At 36.3% G+C, this 22,832-nt stretch overlaps 1 protein-coding gene and 1 non-coding gene across 2 annotated transcripts in view; one reads left to right on the top strand and one right to left on the bottom strand.

The window, feature by feature from the left end:
• Positions 1 to 22,832, top strand: part of IMPG2 (interphotoreceptor matrix proteoglycan 2) — a 76,950-nt gene that overhangs the window by 35,374 nt on the left and 18,744 nt on the right. Inside the window, exons 8-11 of the mRNA XM_029938698.1 lie at positions 3,828 to 3,886; positions 5,270 to 5,290; positions 10,535 to 10,779; positions 14,350 to 14,435. Coding sequence (XP_029794558.1) covers positions 3,828 to 3,886; positions 5,270 to 5,290; positions 10,535 to 10,779; positions 14,350 to 14,435 — 411 coding nt within the window. The remainder of the gene's footprint in view (positions 1 to 3,827; positions 3,887 to 5,269; positions 5,291 to 10,534; positions 10,780 to 14,349; positions 14,436 to 22,832) is intronic.
• On the bottom strand, positions 21,527 to 21,657 carry LOC115293091. The gene has a single exon (XR_003909352.1). It is a non-coding gene; the product is annotated as a small nucleolar RNA SNORA38 (small nucleolar RNA).

Below are 22,832 nucleotides of genomic sequence, written 5' to 3'. Positions count from 1 at the left end.
CCTCCCTCTCTCTCTCTCTCTCTCTCTCTCTCTCTTTCTTTCTTTCTTTCTTTCAAGACATTTTGCTGGGGCTGTAAATTTCCCATACTCACAAGACTGATTGAAGGTAGGTTAAGGAATCAAGCTCTTCTACTTGGTTCAGAGGGCTGTAACTTAGCCACTTCTTCAGAAAATTCTGTAAAAAGATCACAGAAAGGTAGATGAGTTATTTAATTGAAGCAAAATCTCTCACACCTTTGCCATCTGCTAACAAATAAATACTATTTCCAAACTTTTCCTTTTCAGTGGCATGGTTTTACCTTGACATATTTGGAGAAAGAAATGAGTATCTTTGAGAAACTACATACATTGTATTGTTTTTCTTAAAGGACCATTAAACCTAATTTTTAAAAATTTCATCTTTAATATCCTTTTCTAAATTAAAAAATTTGGGGCAGTTAACACATGGGTAGTATATAGTACCAAGTCCAAAAGGACAAAAAGTATCCAGTGAAGAGTAAATTTCCCTATCTTTGTTCCTTGCTTGGAGGTATTTTTATTTATTTATTTATTTTTAAAATATTTATTTATTATTGAGAGACAGAGAGAGCATGAGTTGGGAAGAGGCAGAGAGAGAAGGGGACAGAGGATCCCAAGTGGGCTCTGTGCTGACAGCTGAGAGCCCCATGTGGGACTTGAACCCATGAACTGTGAGATCATGACCTGATCTGAAGTCGAACACTTAGCCAACTCAGCACCCAGGTGCTGAGGTATTTTTAAATACCTTGCTTGGAGGTATTTTTAAAAATGTCTTTCTTTAAAAAATCATGCATTAGATTATCCTGCAACATTACTTTCTGGAAGAATTGTATATAGGACTTGAACTCAAGATTCTTTCAGTTAAAAATGATTCATACTTGGCCCCCTTCTTGTGTACATTTTCTCTTGTGTGGTGAGGCACTGAGTGCCCATCTTCCCTCTCTGTCTTCTGACAGGGCACATAATTCCTTCCTGTTTATTTCTTTTCCATCCCTCTTGATGCGGTTCTCCTTGCCCAAGTTTTCAATTCCATTACCTTGGACTTGTTTCCTTCCCTAGACACTGTGTCTAGATGAGAAAAAGAAATACGCATCTCTCAGCCAAACAGCATCATTGTAGCCATCAGACATGGGGAGCGTAAGCCAGACAATTAATTTTCCTAGCTTTGTGGCCAAGTTGCAAGGCTGTATGGTATGTGGAAGAAATGTCAGCCAGGCCAGTGACCACCTGGCTTCAGACAGTCTTGGATCAACTGTCTATTTCTCTCTGCTCTTGGAGTAAGGAACCTTAATAAGCCTAAGTGTTTAGATAAATAATTGCACTGAATGATGGCATATTTAGAGGAAGTATAATAAACATTTTGAAAAAATCTCCAGCAGAGACTCTATGAGGTACATAGCTCTTGGCTTGAGGTGATTTGGGAGTGATGAATGGTCTAGGCCTACCATGAAATGGTTTCTTCTCTGGCCAATCTCTATAGCCCCATGCCCTTACCTGCAATGAAATCTCTACCAACAGTCACTTCTTTGTGTAAAACAGCAGTCAGAGGTCGGGTCTCTGAAAGGTTCTGTCACTGTGTTTACCGCCAAATTGAAGGGGGCCCTCCAGCTCTCTCCCTTTAGGGCACAGTCACAGGGTTTGCTTCTTTAGTACTATTTCCTGTGTAATAATACGATAAAACATACAGGGAAAAAGAGAGCCTGCTTAAAGAGGATTGAGGTTCAGGAGCGATGCTTTTTTTTTTTTTTTTTAAATGAAAAGAGTAAGATAAGCATGGGATGACACCAAGTATGACATCAGAGAGAAAAAGGTCAGCACGATAGGCTTGGGAGCATCGGTACCTGAAGATAGCCACAGTGTCAACAGTGTCCTTGCATCGTGCCTCATGTTCTGCAGGCTGCTCGGTCCGCTGGCTCGCAGCCTCCATGGGGGTAAACATCTCCACTTCACACATGAGGCTCAGGAGGCTGAGCAAATTGTTCACGGTCATTTCAACCTCCAGGAGTAGAAGGGAAAATCAGGTCTTCTCCTTCCCTTCAAAGTATTCCTTCTTTTATACCATATCGATTCCCCTTACTTTTAATTCAGGTGAGAAGGTAAGCTGATCTTCACAGTTTTCCCAGTCTGGTCCTGATCCTCTAACATTCTTATCATGAAGCAGGGGGAAGAATAAGAGGCATGCAATTCATTGGGAAGAATACGGGCTTTGGTGTTAGAAAGATTTGGGGTTGAATAAATTTTGATTTAGTCACTCAACCAAATGCATGACCCTGGGTAAGTTAGTTGACATCTCAGTTTTCTCATCTATAAAATGAGGAAAATATGTATCTATTGGCGTAATTGCAAGGATTAGGTGTACTATTGCAAAGCACCAGGCATGGAGAAGTCATTCAATAAACTGTACCCATTATTAATCCTGATGTTAATAAGGTGGGATGATTCTTTAACTGGTAGCTAACTAGATGTAATGAATTAGAATACTTGTGTGTGGTTAGACTCAAGAGATGGCAAAGCCCCAGATGAGATGGGTCAAGTGATAATAATAACATACAATTGTACTGCATTTTGCAGTTAGTGGAATACTTTCAGGTACACTCATTTAATCTTATGAAAGCCAATATGGTTGATGGGCAAAGCAGTATTAGTTTTATAAAATAAGGCACTTAATTTGCCAGCAGAAACAGTTGAGACTAACTCATTTTTGAATTCCTATCCTGTGGATCCCATCTCCACTTTTATCGCACAAGAATTATGACACTTCTGTCTTTCCTCTAAGAGAATAAAACAAGACAAATTATTATAGCCAAAGAGTTACATGGGTTTGAATTATTTATCCTTACGGTGTTAAGGTCTTCAGTGAACCATGATTTTTTAAAAATCCCACTCTCCCAATTTTATCAAGATTTGGCTTTAAAAGCAAAAACCAGAGATGTCTCCAAAGTTCATTAACAGCTTCCTTCCCTTGTTCTGGTGTTGGCTCCATTGTGACTTATCTGGTGAGATTATCACCTTCTGAATTCTGGGTTAAATGTTCAATGTTGTTAAAATACATTTTTATGCATGACCTGATAATTTTTAGATTTTTAGTTCAGTTATCATTCTTTCCCACCCTTTATTCCCTAAGCTGATATTGATTTGCATGGCTGAATTTTAAAGATCTACTTGGTTCCTGTAGATATGATGCTCATAAGTTGATCTTTTGACCAGTTAAGTTACCTGCTCACTGCTTTGGAACCTCCTTCATGACACCCAGTCAACAGGGTCTCTCTCTCTTCTGTGGGCTGAGCTTCAGCTTGTAGACTATTTTCTGATATTGATTATGTTCACAGTTCCCCCGTGTTGTAGGAACAGGAAACAGATGCCATCAGTAACTTTACACTGAAAGAAAATGAACACTTCATTATTTATAAGTGTGTATACTGAACCAGATTTCTAATCCAAATAATGACACTTAAAAATGCTATTCTAGCTTTTTTTTTTGAAAATGAATGCTTTTATCTACATTTCATCCCACAAGAGAAAAAAAAAGTGTTTTACCAACAAGAAGTTGCTTTTCATAATTTGGAAAGAAATTAATATTAAAGCACATCAAAATTTTAATGTAAAAGAAAAATGTGGTGGTGTTAAAAACTATTTTCTAACATCGTTAACTATTTTAGTTTTCTTATGTAACTTTCTGTCCACTATGTATTGGTATACATGTACAAGCTTCTACTAGTATAAACAGTGCACTTTATATTCAACTCTTAAAGCAGTATTTTATATGTACTTTTTCACATAGCTATACATTTTATTTTTATTTTTAATAGGTTGAAAATGCATTTACTGGGTTACCAGGCTATAAGGACATCCGTGTACTTGACTTTAGGTAAGTAGACTCGAAAAGGTACATGTTCAGTACCATTCTTTATTTCAATGTAATATCTTTTTATAGCTCTTACTCTTAACACCCATGCTAGACTCAGTATTCTTAGGGTTTGGGACATTTGGAGGCTAGTTGTGGCCCAGCTGTTGGATGTAGGGGACCATGAGTAGGGATACTGTCGAACCTCACAGTGTGGCTAGTAGCGCCAACATCTTAACCTTGGCACCCTCTCTTGTCACAGCTTCTGGGTTTATCAGCAATAACAGCAAGCACTTATGTGGCATTTACAGTGTACCAGGCTTCATATCTATATTAACTCATTTATTCCCAAAGCTCTGCTATGAGATAGTTATTATTATCCTTTGTTTTTTCTAATAAGGACTCCAGACCACAGGGAATTCCAGTAATTTACCCAAAGACACTCAGGTGGTTGTCTATGCAAGGGAGAAGGCCATGACCAGTCTCCCCAGTTCAACCTTCACACTTTCAACAGAATACTGCCTCCAGTTGTGACCAAAGCCCCTATGAGAACCTAAGAATGCGAGGCCTCTGAAGACCCCTCTCATGTGACCTAAAAGGCAGCATCACCTTGCAGCCAACTTCCCTGCATTCAAATCCTGCTTTTGGCACTCCTGGTCAGATGATTTTAGATAAATTACCAAGTTTCAATGTCTCATTTGTATAAAAAAGATAATTTACTATTAATTCTGCTTTATTAAAAATACTTTAGAAATACTTTGGGTAAATTATATAGCTTATTTTTTACTCAGTTTCTTTACCTGTAAAATGGGGATTCTAATGGCTCTTAATATTAATGAGGATTAAATGAATTAATTTTTTGTAAAACAATTAGCACAGTTTTCTGTCACATGGGAAGTTCTATTAAGCATCTGTTATGTAAAATTAACACATATTAAAGGCTATGCAATATCCTATAGGTTAGTCAGTCCTGACCTTTCCCAATCCCTTAGCACTTTTCTGTATAACATCTGATTTTCTTTTCATTGATTTTAAACTACATAACTCATTATCTACCAAAAAAAGTTTTCCTGATTTTGTTAATGTCAACAACTGGAGTCCTCTGCTGGTCTACTAAAAAAAAAAAAAAAAACTTATTTACAAAGAGAAAACCTTATAAGAGTGGTTTAAAAAGTATTTTAAATACAGGTTAAAGACAGTAAATATTATTTTTAAAATAGAATCTTCTCTCTGCCTTTGTTCACTTCCTTCAGTCTACAGGAACTTGTCAGCATCTGATATGATGTAAGCATCTTGATTTAAGGAAACATTTTAGAGGAAATATATTAAGAACTTGAATTTTGATGAATGATGTGAAAATTATAACTGTTTTAAACTCTACTTAACACTTTCAATTTTTATTTTCAGATCTCCCAAGGAAAATGGCAGGTAGAGTACTATTTGGCACTTTTTATGGTGTTCACTGATTGAAAAGGCAGTTTAGAAAATATGGTATGCTGTAATTTCAATATGGAATAACTTCCAAGATTAGTGTTCAATATTCTAATATTATTGTTCAATATTAGTGTCTATCCCCTTACAGATCAGGGGTTGGCAAACTTTTTCGCTTAAGGGTCAGGTAGTAAATACTTTAAGCTTTTCAGGCCATATGTTCTCTGTTGCAGCTACTTAACTCAGCCATCAGATGAATGTAGATACTGGTAATATACTGAAAATGAATGAGTGTGCCTACATTCCAGTAAAACTTAATTTATGGAAACTGAAATCTGAATTTCATGTAATATTCACAAGTCAAAAAATATTCCTGTTTTGATTTTTTTTCATTTAAAAATATAAAATCTGTTAACTAATGGACGTAGGGCTGGATTTGGCTCACAGGCTGTAGTTTACAGACCCCTACCATAGACGGTTGACTATCAAGTACTTTTAAATGTTGCATTATACTTAATTAAAACTGGAATTAAAACAGCCATTAATGTAAGCACTTCCAAGTATACTGTCATTCAGTAACATAATCAAGTGTCACTTTAAGTGGTAAATGAAGGGGAGAAAGCTAATGTCTATAATAGTTTATTTGCAAAAACAATTGCTGTCTAGAATTTCTAAGAAGAAGCATAATATAAGAACATAGTCAATACCCTTTGTGGTATTTGCTTGTCATTTTTATGCCTTTGGATTCAAATTTATTTAAAACTCATTTTCTCAGTTTGAGTATGCCTGGGTGGCTCAGTCAGTTGAGTGACTAACTTTGGTTCAGGTCACAGTTTCACACTTCTTGAGTTCAAGCCCTACATCTGGCTCTCTGCTTTCAGTGCAGAGCCTGCTTTGGATTCTCTGTCCCTCTTCCTCCCCCACTCATGCTTTCTCTCTCAAAAATAAATAAACATTAAAAAAACTAATTTTCTCTCACAAGATTGATAAGCATAATAGAAAATTTATGAGGCAAATTTGTAGGTTATTATGGACATGATTAGACATACAGTAATACTCCTTTATTGTAATATTTTATACTTGAAAAGAGCTTTCTGACTTTTTCATTTAGTGGCATTGTGTTATTTGTATGTTTCATGCTTGTGGTGATGTCTCTGGTCCTTTGTAGTCTTTGCTGCTTTCCACTCACAGAGTCCCCCTTAGGGTCTCCTGCAGGGCTGGTTTAGTGGTCATGAGGTCCTTCAGTTTTTCTTTGTCTGGGAAAACCTTTATCTCTCCTTCTATACTGAATGACAGCCTTGCCAGATAAAGGATTCTTGGCTACACACTTTTCCTATTCAGCACATTGAATATTTATTCTCCTTCTGGAGGTGAGGATATTTTGCCCAATACAGACAAACTGATTTGCCATTAGTTATATGACTAAGAGGTATCAGATATTTTGACAAAGGTAATCAGAATTTTGGTTCCCATACTCTAATATATGCAAACTGTTTTGTTTATATATATATATATATATTATAGGTATATGTGTTGATGGTCACTTCTCAACCAGAGGGCCTGATTGTTTAATTGTTGCCCTCTTGGCATGATTAGAATATGAAAACAACCCAAACTCTCATGTGAACCCTATGACCAAAATAATGGTATCCAGTTACTGAGTGCTACGTCCTCTATAGGGACACAGACAACAATGTGAAGCCATTAGATTTTATGATAAAATTGTTAACTTAGGTACAGTTCCTAAAATTGTTTGCTATTGTTAGGTATTAGCCACTTGATAGAATTTATTCATAACTTTTTGGTATACTTGTGTTATGACCTGTGTATGAATGAATGTGTGGCACAGAAATAGTCCATTTATAAAATATATAACATCGCTCTTTCTCTTGCTCCATGAGCATTTATGTGTATATGAAATTTTCTATTTGCTTTGTACTGTCTCAAGGTTCACATATTATTTTAAGTTAATAGGTTACCCATTTGAAGTGAATCAATAATATATCTGCTTGGTATACTTTAAAACTTCAGCTCCAGGCTTTGTAAGTGTGTGCCTTCTTTGTAATAGAAGAGATTTTATAAAGGATGTCTGAGTTTCTCTGAAATATATTTATTTTGGTTGATCTTAATAAGAGGTGATACTATTATTTTTCTCCTTAAAATCTGCGCACGTTAAACAGTCAATCAGGGCATTTGAGGTAGGAGAGTAAGAAAGGGTAAATTTCACCTCCTCATGATTGATGTTTCTGGAAATAGGTGTCAGACAGAGAAACTTCCTCTGTATAGCAGCTGTTTCAGTCTAGTTCAGAAGATGAAAGATGATAATACGGTGGTGGTTGGTTAACTCGGAGGTGCTGAGTGTGGAGAGCCAGCACCACTTTCTTCAGTCAGATAATGTTTTGTCTTCCAGTGTGCATGCTGCTCCTTATGTGCTTCCTTGGCCTCTGGGCTTTCTTTTATTCTGTCCCTCATCCTGAGAGTCTCTCTACTACATTTACCATGCCAGAACTCAGTCTGTTTTGGGTCATAGTGACATTCTCAGTTCTGAGAGTAGGTTTCCTGATCCCTTAAGCATTTCTTTGAGTTCCTTTTCTAGGACAAAAACATGGTAAAGAGTCACAGCATATCTCCGAGGCACTTTATCTTCTTTAATATGTTTCTCCTAATTAAATAAGATAGACTAAAGCAGAAGTATTATTTTTAGATATCCAAGGGAAACGTTGGGAGACAAATTATATTTTGCCAATAAAGAGTAAGAACCATAATCTAATCCAGACTGCACAGATTTCTTGATCCAGGAACATTTCTATTGATCTTCTTCATATGATATTTAAAAGGCATGCTGGGCACATGGTAGACTCCCAGTAAAAGTTTGATTCTCCTTGTCTGGCTTTCTGCATAGCATAGGAATGAAATCAGTTTTTTTTTCCTTATCACTGCTTTCTATCTTAACATGAAATAGGTTATGCAAAGACCCTAAGAACCTCACTTTTCTGGAGATGAAGTCATGGTCCATCCCATAGAGCTTAGGAAGAGCATGTTCATCCTCAGAATTACTTCACAGTAATGTCCCTAACGTGATTGCCCAAAAGACATAAATGTATGAAGATAATGCATGCTCTTTAACATGAAAAATGTAGAAGCGCCTGGGTGGCTCAGTCGGTTGAGCATCCGACTTTGGCTCAGGTTATGATATCATGGTTTGTGGGCTCGAGCCCCATGTTGGGCTCTGTGCTGACAGCTAGCTCAGAGCCTGGAGCCTGATTCATATTCTGTATCTCCCTCTCTCTCTGACCCTCCCCTTCTTGCACTGTCTCTCTTTGTGTCTCTCAAAAATAAATAAAAACATAAAAAATTAAAAAATAAAACAAAACATGAAAAATGTAGAGAATTTCATATTTAGAGACTAAAATTCTTCAGATCAAGTCAGGAGTATCATATTATTATTTAAGTGGCAAAATTAGTTGTCTTATCTGCTTGTAATAGTGAATAAAATTGACCATTTGTTCTTTCATTATTTTAAAAAGTATTTATTGAACTACTGTGAGTCAAGCACTGTGCTAGATGCTTGGAGTTCTGACCAGTAGGTGTCCCTCTTACTATTTTATTCTACCTCAGTGCCATCTTTTGGTTATTTTAGCATATTTTACTGAATTTATTTCTTTACAGAAGAGGATCAGGAATCACCCACGAATCAATGTATTCTGACATAAAAAATTAAGAGACTGAAGCTGATGTCTTACTACTTTGTAGAGCATCAGAATGTCAAAATGCTCAGTTACCACTTTAAACCACTTCTTTAGAAGTGATAGCTTATCAGATCTGGGAGGAAAACCATATGAAAGTTACTCAGAGTAAGGCAAAAACATCAAAAAGGCCCGATTACTTGTATGGCAGGTGAGGGATGTCACTTTCATAGTGTCCTCTGTCATCCAGGGTGTGAATCTGCAGGAAGCAGGCCTAGGACAGGCCCAGAACTGCCTGTACTCCCAGGAAAAACAAGTCTCTTAAGACAAATTCATGCTTACCAAATCATAAGATATGATGCATTTTCTAGGATGCCAGTTGATTTACTTAAAACAAGACATCTGCCAAGTGACCAATTGTTGCATTGTCTGGCTCATGCATTCTTTACCCATAGGAAAATCTATAGGGAGTTATAATCAGAAGTTCCCTTGGCAAGCTTGAAATAAGAGAAAGGAAGTTGGGTGATCTGGAGATGGCCAGTATCATCAAGCCATGCTAGCTATCTCCAATCTAGGGGTCTACTCTTATAAGGAAGCCATAATACGTTGGTCAGAAGATTTCCACTAAATAGTGAAATAAATTAGTTGACGAATCCCTTTTTCTAGAATCCATGAGATCATTCTCATTGTGTTGACACTTTTTGTTTAGATATGTGTATACCTTCATTAGACTGTAGTTTTCTTTTTATATTCAGACAAATTTAGATTTTTATTTAGTTAGTAGGCTCTGAGTACCCTGAAGATACCATGCTGAACATTTGGGATAGAAACTCAAAGAGAGACTGAAAGGCAGTCACTTTAAACAAAATCTTTTTACAAAACCACAAAGGCTGTAATCAAAGAATATATAATAATTTATAAGTGAGTTCAGAGGAGGGAGTGCTTAAATTATTTGTATGCTTTGGTTTGGGAGTCATTTTGCTCAGATGAGAATGTCTGAAGAGGCAAATTGTTTTCATCTCATGTCTATCTTGAGTAGTTTATCTTTGGGAAGGTAGTGTTCTCCTTTCCTGTGGGAGGATCGTGGTGTGACCTGCTGGGTACTGCTTCTGATGGCTGTGTCTCATAGATAGGCTGGAAGCCAGAGTAATGACTAGAGCAAAGCTCAAATGACTTTCTTGGATAATAGTTTAATAAAAGCTACCGAGAGTGTAGCCTAGTAGTTCAGAATGCAGGTACTGGAGTCAGGCAGATCTGTGTTTGAATTTTGACTTATATGTTGTGAAATTTTAGGCAAATCTTCTAACTTCTTTAAAGCTCAGTTTCTTTAATAATTATCTGAAGATAATAAAGCCTTTACAGGGTTATTATTAAAAGTAAATGAGATAAATCATGTGAATTACCTGTCACATTGTGTGCAGAGAATGGTGGTGGAATCCATGTTTTTTGAGACCCTCCCTGCCTCCAGGTGTAATGTTTGTTCTCCATGGGTCCAAAGCTCCTTTCTTTGTGCTTTCTTAGCAGGGCCTAACCTGTTCTCTCTTTCTATCCGTAGTGGTATAGACGTTCACTATGCAGTTACCTTCAATGGTGAGGCCATCAGCAATACCACCTGGGACTTAATTAGCCTTCATTCCAACAAGGTGGAAAACCATGGTCTTGTGGAAATGAATGATAAGCCCACTGCTGTTTATGCAATTAGTAATTTCAGAGATTACATTGCTGAGACACTGCACCAGAATTTTTTGTTGGGGAATTCCTCTTTGAATCCAGATCCTGACTCTCTCCAGCTTATCAGTGGTGAGTTGATATCCATCATAAAGTCCTTGTATAGCTTTGGGTTTTTTTCCAGTATACCAGTGGGAAAACTGATTTCCTTAAATAAATGTGGTTCTGAGCATTCTCTATCATAGTATGAACTATAGTATCAATGGAGCTTTACCCACGCAGCTATTTTAGAGAGATCAGTCAGGAGCTCTTAGGAGTATTTGTAGACAAAAAGCCGCAAAGAGAGGGGAAAGTAGAGAAGAACATGAAATTTAGAAATAACTTAGAGAAATGGGAGCAAAATATAAGAAAAAAAGAAGTAGAACCTGTAAGTGTGAATTGAAACAGGTTATAGGGCTGCCCGAGCAACGAACACATTAATTCTCCACAGGCAAATGAACTGGTGTGAAAACTTAAAAGCCAGAGAGCAGAAGACAAGGAGTAGCTCAGGGAAGTTCAGGGAAGATCGTGGTAAAAGAAGAGCAGATACTGGGTGGTGGGAAGAATCCCAGAGAATCTAGTACTAAGTTTGAGTTTGGATAGCTGGAGAGAGCCAGTTATGAGCTGAAATTGATAGGTGGATCTGGCATCACCAAGGAGAGGTTGACTACTTTGGATTTAGAGGCTAAAGAGTGGCCTAGTTAATCTCAGACTAAAGTTTGCTAAGAATCTGATAACTAGTTTTGCAATGGTTTAACTAATTAGGGACATGGTGTCCTGTTAAATTACTTGCTACTTTAGGTTTCCTTCTTTATGATTTCTTCAATCATGGGTAGTTGAGCTTTTAAAATGTCCATAGAGTATATTTTATATTTAAAATGTCACATGAAGTGATTGCATGGGAGAAGTACTAGCTGTCAAAGAGGAAAATTCATGAATGAGAGGAAATACTAACAATGATGCATTTTATAGCCTCTTCAATTTCTACATTTTCTTGAGAGAAAAGAACCTGTATCTTTTCAGGCAGTTATCACCTAGGCTGTGTGTGTGTGTATGTGTGTGTGTGTGTGTGTGTGTGTGTGTGTGTGTGTGTAAATAAACAAACACAAATAGACACAAGAGAGAGAAAAGAGAAAAATGAGAAAAAAAGGTTTAATAAAATTTCACTTTGTATAATTACTTCTTCCTAAGTAAGGTATTTTTTGAGGGCTGAACTAAAACTTTAAATTGCTTTTCAATTATTTTCGTTGCTAGACTGATGTTTCCTTAATATGACAGTGTTATAAATCAGGGTCACAAAGTAGCTTGGATTTCATATGGGCCACACAGGACTTTAAAGTGAAGAAACTCTTTGTAGATGATAGTGATATTAGGCTATCCATTCTAAAACACCAGAGTACCTTTGTATTTTGGAGCAGTGCATATGCCATGGGTTTATTTTCTCATATACTCCTTTTTCATTGTTCTATCTTGTTGGAAGACTTCAGCTAGATAAAATAGTGAAAAGAGACTTGTTATAATCTGAAATTGCTGAAGTCCCTTAGGCAAGGCTAATATAGATCAGCCGAAGACTACCTATAGGGACAGCAAATGGGCAGAAGTTCCCAGGAATCTGAATATTGGGATCAGAGAGAAGATATAACTAGGAGGTCATGACCTGAAGGAGACAGGAACCCAAACTGAGCAGAAGGTACAAGAACCAAGGTTAATAACGGAGGTAGTAGAAGAATGACATGAAGATTAAGGTACACAACAGGCCAAGTGAGGTTGTGTAGGAAACTAAATCCAGCATAGCAAGGTATTCTTTGTATGTGGAGCCTGGGAGTAGCGCTCTTTCCTAGAAGATGTCCTAAAAAAAGAGTCTAACAACTAAGAATTTTTAAGCAAATTTAACAGAAGCTTTAGGATATACAGTACAAACTAATTCAGGTCTTTGAGCTTTCATTAGGTGAATGTTTCAGTTGTACAAAATTTTGTCCCTAAAATCTATTTCTGTTGTCATGCCAACTGAGAGTTCTGAATGGCTGCAGCTTTCTAGGTAACTTGGTCATTTTTTTTTAAAGATTTATAATTTTTTACCATAGAAGACATGATACCTGTAAGCACAGTTGAAAAGAGTTTTGGAAAATACTTAAACCAAATAGAGTTTTTGGCTTCTGACTGATACCTGTGTGAAGGGCCAGTAGTAACAGGTGAATAAAGTGAGATTCTGCTTCTATTTTTGATGCATACACCAGATCAAATTGGGGCAATCCTTTTTTTTCTTTAGTTTTTGTAGATTCCCTTGGCCATTCAGGCAAAATTAACTTCTTTGTATTCCAAACATGGTATTATATGCCCCTCACTTCATTTTATAATTTGTGTTTCTCTCTCTGACATAGGGGATACTTATATAGGAGAAACTTGACTTTATTAATGTTTATAGTTTCAGCTGTATAAAAGTCTGTGTAAGTAGAAGGACTCAGTAAACCTTTGTTGAATTAAATGATCTAATCTACTGTCTTATCTTTTTTGTTCTTTAATATTGATATACTGATAAACTCTCTGGTGTTCTAGTCCATTTTTCAAAGGTTCTTTCTGCCAAAAAGGAAATCATTTTGCATAATTTTCTCCATTTTTACCATCAACCAAATGAGTTGAAATTTTAGCTTAACTTCCTTATCAAAGTGAAAAAAAGTCAATTTAAAAACATTTCCACAGGATTCTTGAAACGAGTAAATAATGCTTGAAAAAAGAAAAAGAATAATATAGGAGTGTTTTAAATGTAATAATGAGAAGAAGAATATTTTATGTTGAAGTCTTATAATTCAGATAGATTGTGTTAATATTGATGTAGGCAGGCTGGGTTCAAGAAGACCAGCCAAGGGAGGATCCTGCAGGTCAAGCCAAGATGGTCCTTGACTATGCCCAGGGCAGAAATAATATATAGAAATAATATATCTATACCACATATATATATATATGTGTGTGTGTGTGTGTGTGTGTGTGTGTGTATATATATATATCTCCTCTCTCTCTCTATATATATATATTCACACACACATACATACATACATGTATGTATATATACATGTATGTAACTTGTCTTTGCTTGGGGTCTGGGGGTTTTTACTGCAGGTTGTGGTCTGGTGTACATGTTGCCCTCTAAAGCATCCAGGAATCAGCTAGAACAAGGACCGGGTCCAGGGGTCATTCATAAGTCACATTCTTTGGAGCCAGCGGGTCTTGGCATTGAGATGTCTGGTATTGGTGGTCTGGAATATGCATATGATGACTTCGTCTGGTCATTCTTGTGTGGTCCTTCCTTAGATGTTATCTATTGTGCTGAAAGGCTCTAAAGAAATCATTAATTCCTTATCCCTTACAAGGATGACATACGCTATTTGTTCTATAAGGCATGTGTAAAATGACGATGTAGGTCCTAGTAAGAATAGAAGCAGGAAAAAGAGCAAAAAGTAGATTTTTATGGAGTCCTTCAGTTTCCCTATCTCAATATAAGTAAAATATCTGAATAAAATAACAGACATTTTCTAAGCAAGTCTCCTTTATCTGTGGGGCCAAATCTAAACTATAAAATGGAACAACTTGGTTTTTAGTTGTCCCTGAACTTCAAATACAATAGTATCTCAACTAAAAACTTTTTTTATATTGTTCTTCCTTGAGTGAGAGGAGTTTTACTTCCTGAAACTGAAGCTGTAGTTTGGAACACCCAAATTTCAAGTCTTCAGGCAACCGTACCATCCATTCTGGTAAGTATGTTTCTATGTTTTATGCCTAGAATTAGGCCCTTAAACTTTTCTTCTTTGTGCACTCACCTACTTACTTTGGCATCATGATTTTCCTGAGCTGTTCCTATTTCAAATATTTTCTTACATCATCCTTGGAACATGATTTACAGTTGTCAGCTCCAGAGTCCCAAATGTTGGTTCAGAAAATTTAAGCCTTCTGCAGTGGATAAATGAAGTCTATGGTGGTTAATTGCCAAGCTCCACATGTGGTATAAAACTTATTTATGGTTTATATTTGTTTGGTAATAATGAAGCTATAAGTGCCCACTGAGTTGTTCTCTGAAAGTTACTCAGAAATAGTTTTTATAGCCAAGACTATAAACTGACGTACATAGGGGCAAAGTATAGATTTGTGCTCCAAGGACTGTACTGAAGAAAAATCCAAAAATGCCTCAGAGCATATAAAATAGTGTGTGTGTGGAAGAGAAAGAAAGAAGAGTAAAAATAACAGCTAGCTGACAAATGACAGGGGTTCAAAATCAGGCCTCCTTTTAACCTGGACTGAAAACATCCCCATTTCAAGAAAGAGCATGGAATGAACTTTCCTTTTTGTTCTTACCATGCAACTCCCCTGGGTGTTCCTCTAGCCCCTCCAGACCTCCACTTGCCACTTCACCTGTAGAGAGGCATCTACTAGAAAAGAAAGTGGCTCCTGGGGTAGTTGAAACAACAACAGCACTGACAACTATACAGTCACAACCACAACACCACTAAAGACTAGCTGGTCACAATGCAAACATGAATCTTTTGTTATCCCATAGATACAGTAAGGAGGACTCCTTTTACATTCCCTACTCCTACTCTCTTGAGACTTCTGTCTCGTATAAGCTTCTTAAAATATTAGTTTCTTGACTTTAATCCTTCAGTGAACATTTATAAAGTCTCCCCCAAATTTCCTTAACCATTGATATATGCAGCCATTTCTTCTATTCAACTATTGAGCAACTCAATTTTGAAATGTGATGTCATTGGAAATACTCTTTTTACTGAGTTTCACATTGGAGAAAAGTTGGGGGGATTGACATTAGAGATTACATTATTTGATGTTTGTTTATTCATTCACTTCTTCATTCATTCAAATATATTTTGTGCTTTTCATGTGCCAAGGGGCTGGGGAAACTAAGATGAATAAGGGTGTGGGCTTGCCTACAAGAAGTTTCCAGTCTGGTAGACAGATGTCTACACAAAAAGGTGATGCCATCACAGAGGTCCATTCAGGATGCAGTGGCAGATGATGGTGACTCACTGTGAAACACGGCATCACTGGTCGCCATGCCTTCCCATCGCTCACCTCAGCGTCCTCTAACCGCGGACCTGCGATGGTACGAGGAGTGACGTGATAACAATAGGAGCTTCTTTATGAGCCACAGGTTGCAGACTGGAGGCCAGCCAGCTGGGTCCAGCTGTAAGCATATGTTTTGAGACCCTTTTTTTTTTTTTTTTTTTTAACAAAGCCAATGTTTAGCAATTAGGATATTTTTACAGAAAAATGCAGATTTTCAACTTCTTTTGGAAACCAGGGTGAACTGGTATCATTAGGTTCATGTTCCCCTGTTGCAGAAAGCAGCTAGGGTTTGGCTGAAAGGGGCTGCCCCTTCAATGCTGACAAGCACTGGCTAACTGGGCTCACGTGTTTGGTCGTGGTGCCTGTAATGTGGTTCCATTTGCATCAAAGCCAACCCTCCAGTTTTTTGAATAGTGATAACTGTGGGGTATTAAGTAACAATTTAAGGAGACAGTGGAATGTTAATGGATGATAATAAAGCATGAAGAAGAAAAGAATGAATGATTAGGGGTGCCTCAGTGGCTCAGTCAGTTAAGCATCTGACTTTGGCTCAGGTCATGATCTCATGGTTCGTGGGTTCAAGCCCTGCATCTGACTCTGTGTTGACAGTTGGCTCAGAGCCTGGAGCCTGTCTTCAGATTCTGTGTCTCCCTCTCCCTCTAACCCTCCCCTGCTCACTCTGTCTCTCTCTCTCTCTCTCTCTCAAAAATAAATAAAACATTAAAAAAATTTTTTAATAAAAAAGGAATGATTAATCAGAAATGTGTGGTTATTGTTTTCCTTCCTGTTTTTGAGCAAATGTTAACAAGATTTTGTTCTTTCATAGAAATGAGATTTAAAATATATGTATTTACAGATTTGAGTTTTAGAAGTTATTTTAGACTAGGAATGTTGGGATATTGAATTTGACACTTTTTGGCATCCTGACTTGGAAAATTACATGTTGCACAGTATGCTTTCTATAGCACTAGCAAGCTTTTCAACTGGCATATACAGAAGTGAAACTGGCCAGTTTAATATACTACATTGAACTAAAAGAAGAATTCTTGAGTTGAATTTGTTACTATGGGAACATCTATTCCTATGAAAATAAATGAAGTGCTATTACTGGCACGTATATGTTATACCTTTCACAACGTATGACAAAGCTTCATTGCCCAGCCGTTTTCTAGGGGGCACTTTTTTGGAGTAGATTAGATTATCCTTATTTAAAGTAGATTAGATTATCCTTATTTGGAGTAGTAGGTTATCCTTATTTAAAAAGTCAAGTTGTTTCCTTTCACTTTTTACGTGGTCTACTTGTGACTTAACTTTCATCTAAGATGTTATGTATTGTTTTACTTTTAATTTTTATGGAATGGAAAGGCATTTTATTTGTATATACTGAAATTATGTATATTGTTTGGGAATTTCTTTTTCATTGAAGATTGAGCTTCATTTCCTAGGAAATGTCTGATAAAACTCAATTTTTTCAGCATGGGTTAAAGGGGCTTGAGCCATTTCACTCGGAATTTTGAAAAAAATGCACATGTAGAATTTGTAAGGATATAAATATGCCTGACTCTGCTGGACAAATGAGTAGCTTTAACACATCTCTTGAAGTGGTTTTAGATCATTAAGAGGGAAAAGGTGAATTTCCTGTGTGATATGATGGTCATCATCGTAACTACTTTTTTGAGGAACAAACTTGGCAAATGGCCTTGTTGCTTCTCCTTGAATGCATTAATGATTTTAGATGCTAGAAAAATGAAAGGAAGAAACTTTTTTTCCTTAGTTTGTCTATACAAACAGCCTCTGTATTCAACATATCAGATAATTACATATTCGAAAATTATATTGGAGCATCTGGGTCCAACGTCAGCTCAGGTCATGATCTCATGGTTCATGGGTTTGAGCCCTGCATCTGGCTCTGCTATCAGCACAGAACCTGCTTCAGATCTTTTGCCCCCCTCTTTCTCTGCCCCTCCTCCCTCCCTCCCTCTCTCAAAATAAATAAAAAAAATTAAAAAGTATTAAAAAAGAAAAGGAAAATGGTCTTTCCTCTATCTCTCTGCTCTGTTTACGTGGGTAGACCTGGGGACATCTGCTAACCTGAATGAGAATGGACTGCCGAGGCTGTAGCTCTAGTTTCTCCTCTCGGAATCTTTTTGCCATCTGGTTACAGACACTTGTAATGTGTCTCTCAGTGAACAGTCTGGGTTAGTGGGGAAAGCACTGGGACTGAGAACCCTATTTTTCCTCTATTTCCTGTGGCCATGGTCATTTCACTTCTATGAACCTCAGTTTCTCATCTTTAATAGGCAAGGTTAGACTACATGATTCAGGAGTTCTAGTTCTAAAATTTGATAATTTATATTATTCACACATATGCACATGCTTACCCTCCTAAAATGGTTTTGAGACTCAGTTTCCAGTGTGTGAAGGGGGACTGTTCCCTACATAGCACCACCTAATTCTCCAGACACCAGCTGGGTATCCAATGATTCAACTCAATTCCGACACTATTTACCCAGAAATAGCATTAGATTCCATGGCTAAGAGCTCCATTCTACCACACTGCCTCTGCACTTCCACCTCAGACACACGTTCCTGCAAGCCTATGTTGCTACCTGTGCTTCTGACCAACCAGCTGTAAATCATAGGTTCCCATGACTTTGTCCTCAAATTTGATTAATTTTCTAGGATGGCTCACAGAACTCAGAGACATTTTGCTTATTAGATTACTGATTTATTATAAAAGTATACAAATCAGGAACAGCCAGATGGAAGAGATGGATAGGACAAGGTATGTGGGAAGGGGTGCAGAGCTTGCAGGCTCTCTCCAGGTATGCCATTCTCCCCCAGTCTCCAGGTGTTCGTCAACCCAGAAGCTCTCCGGATCCTATCCTTTTGGGTTTTCATGGAGGCTTCATTATGTAGGTGTGTTTGATTAAATCATCAACCATTGGTAACTGATTCAGCCTCTAGACCCTCTCCCTACCCTGGAGTTCTCAGGGTGGGACTGAGTATTCCAACCCCTTAATCACATGGTTGGTTTCATTGGCAATGAGCTCCCATCCTTAAGTGCCTTCTAAAAGTCACCTCTTTAACAAAAGACACTTTAGTAATTCTTAACACTTAGAAACTTCCAAGGGTTTTGGGATCTGTGAGCCAAGAATTGTGGACGCTAAGGCCAGATACACACACACACACACACACACACACACACACACACACACATATATGGCTTCACAGTATAGTTTGAACTCAGCGTGATACCTCAAAATTACTTTGCCTATTCAGGGTCTTTTGTGGTTCCATACAAATTTTAGAATCTATTTTTCTAGTTTTGTGAAAAATACCATTGAAATTTTGATATGGATTACATTGAATCTGTATAGGTCACTTTGGGTCATTTGGAAATTTTAATATTAATTCTTCCAATCCAGGAACATGGAATGTCTTTCCATTTATTGTGTCATTAGTTTCTTTCATCAATGTCTTAAAGTTTTCAGTGTTCAGGTTTTTCACCTCTTTTGTTAAATTTATTCCTAGATATTTTATTCTTTTTGGTATAATGGTAAATGATTATTTTCTTCATTTTAAGAGTATTTTGTGATTTTTTCTGATAGATTATTATTAGTGTATAAAAATGCAACAGATTTTTATATGTTACTTTTGTATCCTGCAACTTTACTGAGCTCATTCATTAGCTCTAACGTTTTTTTGTGTGTGTAGAGTCTTCTAGGGTTTTTATATATAGTATGTCATCTGCAGATAGAGACAATTTACTTTTTTCTTTCCATTTTTGGATGTCTTTTATTTCTTTTTCTTGCCAATTTGCTCTGGTTGGTATTTTCAATGCAATGTTGAATAAAAGTGGCAAGAGTGGGCGTCTTTGTTGTGTTCCTGATCTTATAGGAAGTGCTTTAAGTTTTTCATTGTTGAGTATGACATTAGCTATGGGGTTTTCATATATGGCCTTTATTATGTTGACGTCTGTGCCATCTATACCCATTATGTTGAGAGTTTTTATCATAAATGAATGTTGAATTTTGTCAAAAGTTTTTTCTGCATTTATTGAGATGATCATATAATTTTTATCTTTCATTTTGTTAATGTGTTGTATCACATTGATTGATTTACAGGTGTTGAACCATTTTGCATCTCTGCAATAAAGCCTACTTAACTATGGTGTATGACCTTTTTAATATATTGTTGAATTTGGTTTGCTAATTATTTTGAGGGTTTTTATATCTATATTCATTAGGAATATTGAACTGTAATTTCTTTTTGTTGTAATGACCTTGTCTGGTTTTGGTATCATGGTAATGCTAATCTCATTAAATGAGTGTGGAAGCATTCCTTCCTTTTCAATTTTTGGAAGAACTTGAAAAGGATAGCTATCAAATCTTTTTTGAATGTTTAGTAGAATTCATCAGTGAGACAATCTGGTCCTGGATTTTTGTTGGGAAGTTTTTTATTCAATCTCCTAACTAGTAATTGGTTTATTCATATTCTCTGTTTCTTCTTGATTTACTCTTGGAAGACTCTATGTTGTTAGGAATGTCTCCATTTCTTGTAGGTTGTCTAATTTGTTGGCATACAACTGTTCATAGTAGTTTCTTAGGATTCTTCGTATTTCTGTGGCATCACTTGTAAGTTCTCTTTCATTTCTGGTTTTATAGATTTGAGCCCTCTAACTTTTTCCTTGGTGAGTCTAGCTAAAGGTTTTAAAATTTTGTTTATCTTTTTGAAGAAACAATTTTTAGTTTCATTGATATTTTTGTCTTTTTAGTCTTCATTCATTTTCACTTTGACTTTTTTTCATCCTTCTACTATTTTTTTTGTTGTTTTTCTCTTTCCTTTAGGTATTAAGGAAATTTGTTTATTTGAGATTTTTCTTGCTTTTTGAGATAGATCTCTTGCTATGAACTTCGCTCTTACAACCACTTTTGCTGCACCCCATAGATTTTTGGATGATGTATTTTTGTTTTCAATCGTCTGTAGGTATTTTTCATTTCTCCTTTGATTTCTTTGATGATCCAGTGACAATTCAGTGCCATGTTGCTTAATCTCTTTGGTTTTGACCGTTTTATTCCTATAACTGGTATTTATTTTTACACCATTGTGGTCAGAAAAGATGTTTTATATGATTTAAGTCTTTTTGAATTTATTGAGTTGTTTTGTGGCCCAACATGTGCTCTGTCCTGGAAAACATTTCAGGTGCACTTAAGAAGAGTATGTATTCTGCTGCTTTTGGATGGAATGTTCTGTATGTATATATTTTAAGTCTAAATGGTGTACTGTGTCATTTGAACCCAGTGTTTAACTATTGATTTTATTCTAGGTGATCTATCCACTGCTAAGTGAGGTATTAAAGTCCCCACTTATTATTGTATTTCTGTCAATTTTTCCCTTTAGGCATGTTGATATCTGCTTTATATATTTTGGCCCTCCTATGTTGAGTGCATATGTATTTATAAATGTTGTAGCTTCTTGTTGGATTCACCCCTTTGTCATTCTGTACAGCCCTTCTTTATCTTTTATTGTAATGAAAGAGTGATGAGTATACCTGTACCAGATTTCTTTTCATTTGCATTTGCATGGGGTATCTTTTATATCCCTTCACTTTCAGTCTTTGCATGTCCTTATTCCTGAAATGAATCTCTTGTTTGCAGCATATAATGAGCCTTGTCTCAGCCACTTTTTGTCTTTTGATTAGATGCTTTAGTCCATTTTTATTTATTTATTTATTCATTCATTCATTCACTTACTCATTCTTTTTTTCTGTTGGATAGTTGGTTTTGAGCCTGTAGGGAGCAAGCTGGTTCCAGACTTATCCAAATCCACATTTCTTTTCCTCTAATTCTTATGTGTCCAACGACAGGGAACTACAGACACACCTTTGTAGGAGGATAATATTTAATTATTGATAGGTATCTACTTATTGCCATTTTGTTAATTCTTTTCTGCCTTTTTTTTTTTGTAGCCCACTTCTGTCCCTTCTTTTTCTCTCATTTGTGGTTTGATAACTTCTTTAGTATTGCATTTATATTCCTTTCTAATTTTCTTTATGTATTTACTACAAGTTTTGCTTTGTGATTACCATGAGATTCACATATATTATCCTATATATGTATAACAGTCCATTTTAATTTGATAGCAACTTAAATTTGAATATGTTTCAACACTCTACATTTTTAATACCCCTCACATGTTTTATGTTTTTTTTTAATGTTTGTTTATTTATTTTGAGAGAGAGAAAATGTGACTGGCAGAGGAAAAGAGAGAAGGAGAGAGAGAATCTGAGCCTGACTCAGGCTTGATCATGACCTGAGCTGAAATCAAGATCAGGTACTTAATCAACTGAGCCACCCAGGTGCCCCTGTTTTATGTTTTTGATGTCACATTTTACATCTTTTTATCTTATATATTCCTTAACTGATTATTGCAGTTTTAGTTGATTTTACTACTTTTGTCTTTTGACCTTTGTGCTAGCTTTATAATTAATTAACCCATTACTTTAAGAATATGTTTAACTTTTCCTATGAGACTTTTACTTTTGCATGTTTTCTTGTCATTAATCAGTTCCATTGTTTTTCAACTAAAAGAAGTCTAATATTTCTTGTAAGGCCTGTTTAGTGGTGATGAACTCCCTTAGCTTTTGCTTATCTGAAAAACTCTATCTTTACCTTTTTCTGAGTGATAATCTCACTGTAAGTGAGTACTCTTTCCTTTCAGTACTTTGAAAATTTCATGTCACTACTTTCTAGCTTGCAATGTTGCTGCTGAAAAATCTGCTGACAGCCTTATGAGGTTTCCCTTGCACCCAATAATTTTTTTGTTTTTCCTTCTGCTGCATTTAGGAGTCTCTCTTTATCTTTTGACATTTTAATTATAGTGTGTCTTAGTGTAGATCTCTTTGGATTCATGTTTTTTGAAACTCTTTGTGCTTCCTGGACTTGGTTTCTGTTTTCTTCCCAGATTAGGGAATTTTTCAGCCTTTATTTATTCAAATTAGTTTTCTGCCTCTTTTTCTCTCTCTTCTCTTTCTGAGACTTCTATAATGTGTATATTATTCCACTTGATAT

The sequence above is a fragment of the Suricata suricatta genome, chromosome 5 (genome assembly GCF_006229205.1).
Source record: "Suricata suricatta isolate VVHF042 chromosome 5, meerkat_22Aug2017_6uvM2_HiC, whole genome shotgun sequence".
In the NCBI taxonomy this organism is placed as follows: Eukaryota; Metazoa; Chordata; class Mammalia; order Carnivora; family Herpestidae; genus Suricata; species Suricata suricatta.
This window is presented reverse-complemented; position numbering and strand designations above follow the sequence as displayed.